The sequence below is a fragment of the Ictalurus furcatus genome, chromosome 2, assembly GCF_023375685.1.
Source record: "Ictalurus furcatus strain D&B chromosome 2, Billie_1.0, whole genome shotgun sequence".
Taxonomy (NCBI): Eukaryota; Metazoa; Chordata; class Actinopteri; order Siluriformes; family Ictaluridae; genus Ictalurus; species Ictalurus furcatus.
The window spans coordinates 39,101,883-39,111,469 of NC_071256.1; the positions used below are offsets into that span (position 1 = coordinate 39,101,883).

At 40.0% G+C, this 9,587-nt stretch overlaps 1 protein-coding gene across 3 annotated transcripts in view; it reads right to left on the reverse strand.

The window, feature by feature from the left end:
* Window positions 1-7,978: 7,978 nt before the first annotated feature.
* Window positions 7,979-9,587, reverse strand: part of setd1a (SET domain containing 1A, histone lysine methyltransferase) — a 24,209-nt gene continuing 22,600 nt past the window's right edge. For all 3 annotated transcript variants that reach the window (XM_053619074.1, XM_053619065.1, XM_053619057.1), the window contains exon 21: window positions 7,979-9,587. This exon is cut by the window's right edge and continues 137 nt beyond it. In XM_053619074.1, the coding sequence (XP_053475049.1) occupies window positions 9,551-9,587 (37 nt within the window). In that variant the 3' untranslated portion in view covers window positions 7,979-9,550.

Consider the following 9,587-nt stretch of genomic DNA (forward strand, 5'->3'; position numbering starts at 1 on the left):
TGAGGAGCGAAGAGAGGAGGGACGTGAGGAGGGACGTGAGGAGCGACGTGAGGAGCGAAGAGAGGAGGGACGTGAGGAGCGAAGAGAGGAGGGACGTGAGGAGCGAAGAGAGGAGGGACGTGAGGAGCGACGTGAGGAGCGAAGAGAGGAGGGACGTGAGGAGCGAAGAGAGGAGGGACGTGAGGAGCGAAGAGAGGAGGGAAGAGAGGAGCGACGTGAGGAGGGACGTGAGGAGTGACGTGAGGAGCGACGTGAGGAGGGATGGCGTGTAGCAGCGGGAACTGAGACGAACAGGAAGTCGTTTGTCCTGGCGTCTAATGAAAGAGGTTGTGAGAATATTCCGGTAACACACTGGAATGTTCAAATACGGTGTTTAAACCTCTGACACAGAGCGAAACTTCCGAACATGAAAAGGGTGTCTTGTTCTTTTCCCAGACGGTCGCGTTCGGGTCTTTCTGAAGTGGTCTGGAGGAATTTCCCACGTTCCCTGCTGAAAAACATGTGAGGGGAGATCTCCGAACTCCACCGGGTTTATTACGCTGTTAAACTCTCACGGGTCGGACACGCCCAAAACGCCGCGGTCATTATGTGTGTGTGTGTGTGTGTGTGTGTGTGTGTGTGTGTATTATACACACACAGTATGTCACTTGAGCCGGTTTCCACCACGGCGCTGCGGAGTTCTGGATCGTGATTGGTCAGGTGTTGATTAATTCTCTAGAACAGCAGCGCAGCTTTATTTATAATTAATGCTCCCATTCTAACATGTTCTCGTTTCTATAGCAACAGCCCCGGTCACTTCGCTCATAAACAGATTTAAATGATCATCATTTCAATTCTGTAAGGAGACGTTTATGGAAGGAGTCTCCAGTTTCAGTGCTTTAACGTGACGAACAAGCTGCGTTTTATTTCCGAGAGAATAGAGAGCGGGAGAGGGAATAAAGAGAGGGGGAATAAAGAGAGGGGGAATAAAGAGAGAGAATAAAGAGGGGGAATAAAGAGAGGGGGAATAAAGAGAGGAGGAATAAAGAGAGGGGGAATAAAGAGAGAGAATAAAGAGAGAGAATAAAGAGAGAGAATAAAGAGGGGGAATAAAGAGAGGGGGAATAAAGAGAGGGAATAAAGAGAGAGGGAATAAAGAGAGAGGGAATAAAGAGAGGGAATAAAGAGAGGGAATAAAGAGAGGAGGAATAAAGAGAGGGAATAAAGAGAGGAGGAATAAAGAGAGAGAATAAAGAGAGGGGGAATAAAGAGAGGGGGAATGAAGAGAGAATAAAGAGAGGGGGAATAAAGAGAGAGAATAAAGAGAGGGGGAATAAAGAGAGAGAATAAAGAGAGGGGGAATAAAGAGAGGGGGAATAAAGAGAGAATAAAGAGAGGGGGAATAAAGAGAAGGAATAAAGAGAGGGAATAAAGAGAGGGGGAATAAAGAGAGAGGGAATAAAGAGAGAGGGAATAAAGAGAGAGAATAAAGAGAGAGAATAAAGAGAGGGGGAATAAAGAGGGAGAATAAAGAGAGAGGGAATAAAGAGAGAGGGAATAAAGAGAGAGAATAAAGAGAGGGGGAATAAAGAGAGGGAATAAAGAGAGAGGGAATAAAGAGAGAGGGAATAAAGAGAGGGAATAAAGAGAGGGAATAAAGAGAGGGGGAATAAAGAGAGGGGGAATAAAGAGAGGGAATAAAGAGAGGGAATAAAGAGAGAGGGAATAAAGAGAGAGAATAAAGAGAGAGGGAATAAAGAGAGAGGGAATAAAGAGAGGGAATAAAGAGAGGGAATAAAGAGAGGGAATAAAGAGAGAGAATAAAGAGAGAGAATAAAGAGAGAGAATAAAGAGAGGGGGAATAAAGAGAGGGGGAATAAAGAGAGGGGGAATAAAGAGAGGGAATAAAGAGAGGGAATAAAGAGAGAGAATAAAGAGAGAGAATAAAGAGAGAGAATAAAGAGAGGGAATAAAGAGAGAGGGAATAAAGAGAGGGAATAAAGAGAGGAGGAATAAAGAGAGGGGGAATAAAGAGAGAGAATAAAGAGAGGGGGAATAAAGAGAGGGGGAATAAAGAGAGAGAATAAAGAGAGGGAATAAAGAGAGGGGGAATAAAGAGAGGGGGAATAAAGAGAGGGAATAAAGAGAGAGAATAAAGAGAGAGAATAAAGAGAGAGAATAAAGAGAGAGGGAATAAAGAGAGAGGGAATAAAGAGAGGGGGAATAAAGAGAGGGAATAAAGAGAGGAGGAATAAAGAGAGGGGGAATAAAGAGAGGGAATAAAGAGAGGGGGAATAAAGAGAGAATAAAGAGAGGGGGAATAAAGAGAGAGAATAAAGAGAGAGAATAAAGAGAGAGAATAAAGAGAGAGGGAATAAAGAGAGAGAATAAAGAGAGGGGGAATAAAGAGAGAGAATAAAGAGAGAGAATAAAGAGAGAGAATAAAGAGAGAGGGAATAAAGAGAGGGGGAATAAAGAGAAGGAATAAAGAGAAGGAATAAAGAGAGGGAATAAAGAGAGGGGGAATAAAGAGAGGGAATAAAGAGAGGGAATAAAGAGAGGGAATAAAGAGAGGGAATAAAGAGAGGGAATAAAGAGAGGGGGAATAAAGAGAGGGGGAATAAAGAGAGGGAATAAAGAGAGGGAATAAAGAGAGGGGGAATAAAGAGAGGGGGAATAAAGAGAGGGGGAATAAAGAGAGGGGGAATAAAGAGAGAGAATAAAGAGAGGGAATAAAGAGAGAGAATAAAGAGAGAGAATAAAGAGAGAGAATAAAGAGAGAGGGAATAAAGAGAGGGGGAATAAAGAGAGAGAATAAAGAGAGAGGGAATAAAGAGAGAGGGAATAAAGAGGGGGAATAAAGAGAAGGAATAAAGAGAAGGAATAAAGCGAGGGAATAAAGAGAGGGAATAAAGAGAGGGGGAATAAAGAGAGAGGGAATAAAGAGAGAGAATAAAGAGAGGGGGAATAAAGAGGGGGAATAAAGAGAGGGGGAATAAAGAGAGAATAAAGAGAGGGGGAATAAAGAGAGAGAATAAAGAGAGGGGGAATAAAGAGAGGGGGAATAAAGAGAAGGAATAAAGAGAGGGAATAAAGAGAGGGGGAATAAAGAGAGGGAATAAAGAGAGGGAATAAAGAGAGGGAATAAAGAGAGGGGGAATAAAGAGAGGGAATAAAGAGAGGGAATAAAGAGAGGGGGAATAAAGAGAGGGGGAATAAAGAGAGGGAATAAAGAGAGAGGGAATAAAGAGAGAGGGAATAAAGAGGGGGAATAAAGAGAGAGAGAATAAAGAGAGAGGGAATAAAGAGGGAATAAAGAGAGAGAATAAAGAGAGAGGGAATAAAGAGAGAATAAAGAGAGGGGGAATAAAGAGAGAGAATAAAGAGAGAGGGAATAAAGAGAGAGGGAATAAAGAGGGGGAATAAAGAGAGAGAGAATAAAGAGAGAGGGAATAAAGAGAGAGGGAATAAAGAGGGAATAAAGAGAGAGAATAAAGAGAGAGGGAATAAAGAGAGAGAATAGAGAGAGGGAATAAAGAGAGGGAATAAAGAGAGGGGGAATAAAGAGAAGGAATAAAGAGAAGGAATAAAGAGGGGGAATAAAGAGAGGGAATAAAGAGAGGGAATAAAGAGAGGGGGAATAAAGAGAGGGGGAATAAAGAGAGGGGGAATAAAGAGGGGGAATAAAGAGAGAGAGAATAAAGAGAGAGGGAATAAAGAGAGAGGGAATAAAGAGGGAATAAAGAGAGAGAATAAAGAGAGAGAGAATAGAGAGAGAGAATAGAGAGAGGGAATAAAGAGAGGGAATAAAGAGAGGGGGAATAAAGAGAAGGAATAAAGAGAAGGAATAAAGAGGGGGAATAAAGAGAGGGAATAAAGAGAGGGAATAAAGAGAGGGGGAATAAAGAGAGGGGGAATAAAGAGAGGGGGAATAAAGAGAGGGAATAAAGAGAGAGAATAAAGAGAGGGAATAAAGAGAGGGAATAAAGAGAGAGAATAAAGAGAGAGGGAATAAAGAGAGGGGGAATAAAGAGGGGGAATAAAGAGAGAGAGAATAAAGAGAGAGGGAATAAAGAGGGAATAAAGAGAGAGAATAAAGAGAGAGGGAATAAAGAGAGAGAATAAAGAGAGAGAATAAAGAGAGAGGGAATAAAGAGAGGGGGAATAAAGAGGGGGAATAAAGAGAGAGAGAATAAAGAGAGAGGGAATAAAGAGGGAATAAAGAGAGAGAATAAAGAGAGAGGGAATAAAGAGAGAGAATAAAGAGAGAGAGAATAAAGAGAGAGAATAAAGAGAGAGAGAATAAAGAGAGAGAATAAAGAGAGAGGGAATAAAGAGAGAGAATAAAGAGAGAGAATAAAGAGAGAGAATAAAGAGAGAGGGAATAAAGAGAGGGGGAATAAAGAGAGGGGGAATAAAGAGAGAGGGAATAAAGAGAGAGGGAATAAAGAGGGAATAAAGAGAGAGAATAAAGAGAGAGGGAATAAAGAGAGAGAATAAAGAGAGGGGGAATAAAGAGAGAGAATAAAGAGAGAGGGAATAAAGAGAGAGGGAATAAAGAGGGGGAATAAAGAGAGAGAGAATAAAGAGAGAGGGAATAAAGAGAGAGGGAATAAAGAGGGAATAAAGAGAGAGAATAAAGAGAGAGGGAATAAAGAGAGAGAATAGAGAGAGGGAATAAAGAGAGGGAATAAAGAGAGGGGGAATAAAGAGAAGGAATAAAGAGAAGGAATAAAGAGGGGGAATAAAGAGAGGGAATAAAGAGAGGGAATAAAGAGAGGGGGAATAAAGAGAGGGGGAATAAAGAGAGGGAATAAAGAGAGGGAATAAAGAGAGGGAATAAAGAGAGGGAATAAAGAGAGAGAATAAAGAGAGGGAATAAAGAGAGGGAATAAAGAGAGAGAATAAAGAGAGAGGGAATAAAGAGGGGGAATAAAGAGAGAGAGAATAAAGAGAGAGGGAATAAAGAGGGAATAAAGAGAGAGAATAAAGAGAGGGAATAAAGAGAGAGAATAAAGAGAGAGGGAATAAAGAGAGGGGGAATAAAGAGGGGGAATAAAGAGAGAGAGAATAAAGAGAGAGGGAATAAAGAGGGAATAAAGAGAGAGAATAAAGAGAGAGGGAATAAAGAGAGAGAATAAAGAGAGAGAATAAAGAGAGAGGGAATAAAGAGAGGGGGAATAAAGAGGGGGAATAAAGAGAGAGAGAATAAAGAGAGAGGGAATAAAGAGGGAATAAAGAGAGAGAATAAAGAGAGAGGGAATAAAGAGAGAGAATAAAGAGAGAGAGAATAAAGAGAGAGAATAAAGAGAGAGAGAATAAAGAGAGAGAATAAAGAGAGAGGGAATAAAGAGAGAGAATAAAGAGAGAGAGAATAAAGAGAGAGAATAAAGAGAGAGAATAAAGAGAGAGGGAATAAAGAGGGGGAATAAAGAGAGAGAGAATAAAGAGAGAGGGAATAAAGAGGGAATAAAGAGAGAGAATAAAGAGAGAGGGAATAAAGAGAGAGAATAAAGAGAGAGAATAAAGAGAGAGGGAATAAAGAGAGAGAATAAAGAGAGAGGGAATAAAGAGAGGGAATAAAGAGAGGGAATAAAGAGAGAGAGAATAAAGAGAGAGGGAATAAAGAGAGAGAATAAAGAGAGAGGGAATAAAGAGAGGGGGAATAAAGAGAGAGGGAATAAAGAGAGAGAATAAAGAGAGAGGGAATAAAGAGAGGGGGAATAAAGAGAGGGAATAAAGAGAGAGGGAATAAAGAGAGAGAGAATAAAGAGAGAGGGAATAAAGAGAGGGGGAATAAAGAGAGAGGGAATAAAGAGAGAGGGAATAAAGAGAGAGAGAATAAAGAGAGAGGGAATAAAGAGAGGGAATAAAGAGAGAGAGAATAAAGAGAGAGGGAATAAAGAGAGAGAATAAAGAGAGAGGGAATAAAGAGAGAGGGAATAAAGAGGGGGAATAAAGAGAGAGAGAATAAAGAGAGAGGGAATAAAGAGGGAATAAAGAGAGAGAATAAAGAGAGAGGGAATAAAGAGAGAGAATAAAGAGAGAGAATAAAGAGAGAGGGAATAAAGAGAGAGAATAAAGAGAGAGGGAATAAAGAGAGGGAATAAAGAGAGGGAATAAAGAGAGAGAGAATAAAGAGAGAGGGAATAAAGAGAGAGAATAAAGAGAGAGGGAATAAAGAGAGGGGGAATAAAGAGAGGGAATAAAGAGAGGGAATAAAGAGAGAGAGAATAAAGAGAGAGGGAATAAAGAGAGAGAATAAAGAGAGAGGGAATAAAGAGAGGGGGAATAAAGAGAGAGAATAAAGAGAGAGGGAATAAAGAGAGAATAAAGAGAGAGGGAATAAAGAGAGAGGGAATAAAGAGAGGGAATAAAGAGAGAGAATAAAGAGAGAGAATAAAGAGAGAGGGAATAAAGAGAGAGGGAATAAAGAGAGAGAATAAAGAGAGAGGGAATAAAGAGAGAGGGAATAAAGAGAGAGAATAAAGAGAGAGGGAATAAAGAGAGGGGGAATAAAGAGAGAGAATAAAGAGAGAGGGAATAAAGAGAGAGGGAATAAAGAGAGAGAATAAAGAGAGAGGGAATAAAGAGAGGGGGAATAAAGAGAGAGAATAAAGAGAGAGGGAATAAAGAGAGAGGGAATAAAGAGAGAGGGAATAAAGAGAGAGGGAATAAAGAGAGAGGGAATAAAGAGAGAGAATAAAGAGAGAGGGAATAAAGAGAGAGGGAATAAAGAGAGAGGGAATAAAGAGAGAGAATAAAGAGAGAGGGAATAGAGAGAGGGAATAAAGAGAGAGAATAAAGAGAGGGGGAATAAAGAGAGAGGGAATAGAGAGAGGGAATAAAGAGAGGGAATAAAGAGAGAGGGAATAAAGAGAGAGGGAATAGAGAGAGGGAATAAAGAGAGGGAATAAAGAGAGAGGGAATAAAGAGAGAGGGAATAAAGAGAGAGGGAATAAAGAGAGAGGGAATAAAGAGAGGGAATAGAGAGAGGGAATAAAGAGAGAGGGAATAAAGAGAGAGGGAATAGAGAGAGGGAATAAAGAGAGGGAATAAAGAGAGAGGGAATAAAGAGAGGGAATAAAGAGAGGGAATAAAGAGAGGGGGAATAAAGAGAGGGGGAATAAAGAGAGGGGGGATAAAGAGAGGGGGGATAAAGAGAGGGAATAAAGAGAGAGAATAAAGAGAGGGAATAAAGAGAGAGAATAAAGAGAGAGAATAAAGAGAGAGAATAAAGAGAGAGGGAATAAAGAGAGAGGGAATAGAGAGAGGGAATAAAGAGAGGGAATAAAGAGAGAGGGAATAAAGAGAGAGGGAATAAAGAGAGAGGGAATAAAGAGAGGGAATAAAGAGAGAGGGAATAAAGAGAGAGGGAATAGAGAGAGGGAATAAAGAGAGGGAATAAAGAGAGAGGGAATAAAGAGAGAGGGAATAAAGAGAGAGGGAATAAAGAGAGAGGGAATAAAGAGAGGGAATAAAGAGAGGGAATAGAGAGAGGGAATAAAGAGAGAGGGAATAAAGAGAGAGGGAATAGAGAGAGGGAATAAAGAGAGGGAATAAAGAGAGAGGGAATAAAGAGAGAGGGAATAGAGAGAGGGAATAAAGAGAGGGAATAAAGAGAGAGGGAATAAAGAGAGAGGGAATAAAGAGAGGGAATAAAGAGAGAGGGAATAAAGAGAGAGGGAATAAAGAGAGGGAATAAAGAGAGAGGGAATAAAGAGAGAGGGAATAAAGAGAGAGGGAATAAACGGATAAAAAGTAATTCCTGTGGAACAAAAATTGCATTTGTTAAAAAAAAAAAAAAAAAAAAAAGAACAGAATGTAATATTTAAGCAACGTTCATTAACCTTCCGGCAAACAGAGTTATATAATTATCAGACCAGGTTTGTGATTGGCTGATACGGTTGACCTTAAGCTCCGCCCACGTTGCCCAGAACACCCTGAACCATCACCATCAGGAATTAAAGCCACAGAAAAGGAAGAAAAACACGACTGGTTTTCAGTTTTTCTAAAAAATATTTTAATGCACCATTAATAAAGGATCCAACGCATTAATACAAGAGAAATATTGCAAATAATATTAAAATACATCAAATAAAAAAAACAAAAACAAAAAACAAATAAGATAAGTGAACGTTATGTACAATTTCTTTTGTGGCGATGGGGAAAGTAGGAAAAGGAAGAACATATTTACAGAGCGGAACCAGTGCGTTTCTACGAGAAACAAACACCTCTACAATATTTACACACTTCAATTGTTGACCTTTTTTTCGCTTTTTTTTGTTTTTAATGCGCAAGTCTGTACTGATATTTATATATATACACACACACACACACACACACACATTAACATGGTGTCCTTACGAAGAAGTCGAAGTCGCTGAGCGCCGTGTTGTGGGGGGAAAAAAAAGTGGGAGGAGTTTCAATCTGCAGGACCGAAGTGATGTAAAAAGTTCTGAAATGCTGATATGATAAACCATGTGAGGATGAAAACAACCATCCAGAAACACTCCATCATTATTATTATTAAATTCTTTTGTAGTCTCAATACAAAGAGAACCTTTTCTTTTTCCCCAGACTGCAGTAAAGTTCGTTAGCGAGCAGCGGATTCCACCGCCTTAAATATTTACACATTGCACGTCACGTCATGCGGCAGACTGAAACATTTACTGGTTTAAGTAACTTTGATGATCGTTTTTGATTAGCAGCTAGCTAGAGTTAGCAGCTAGCTGAAGACGCGTTACGATTTACTAGCTAGCATTAGCTACGACAACGGCACAATGCCGAGCTGTGTGATTAGCTACGATCACTTTGAGGGGGAAAAATATCAAATAGCGTTAAACCGAACTAAGCTGAGAGAGAGAGATATATACGAAGTTTAGGGAAATAACGTAAAAGTACAGACAGACGCAAGAAGAGACGGTGAGTTTGTTTTACAGTGCAGACAAAAATGTATTTGTGTTAAATAAACTGCGAGACGGAGTTTAACGCGCTACGATTGAGGAATGTGTCATGTGTGACATTAAATGTTAACTACAGGACCTGGATGAAACACTGTGTCGCTACAGGAACGTTCCTTTCACAGCTTAGTTTATTGTCTGCGATTATTTAAAAGCGGCCAGGATTGGGAGACAAATAAGTCTATATAATAATAATAATAATAATAATAATAATAATAATAATAATAATGGAGTGTCTTCCTGCCTGGATTGAAAAGAAGCGCCACGTTGTTCTGAAACGGTTGAGGGTGCCAATATTTTTGCACGAGTCACGAGGAAGGAGGATTGTGCGCATTAGAAAAATTACAATACTGGAAAAACAGATCGTTGCTTAAAAAAAAAAAGTTTAAATATGATCCACCAATCAGAGCTCAGGGAGGGGGAAAAAAAATCGTAGGAAACGCCGTTGCTATGGAGACACACTGTGGGCGTGTCATGTCAATTAACTATATAAAATGAAAACATTCACGCTGTGGTGTTTACTCCCGAGACACGTTACCCATAATGCTGTGTGCCTGTCCTGCAGTGGAGGAGGGGGGAGGAGGAGGGGGGAGGAGGGGGGCGGGGCTTTAGTTGAGGGTTCCTCGACAGTTCTCCGTTCCGCAC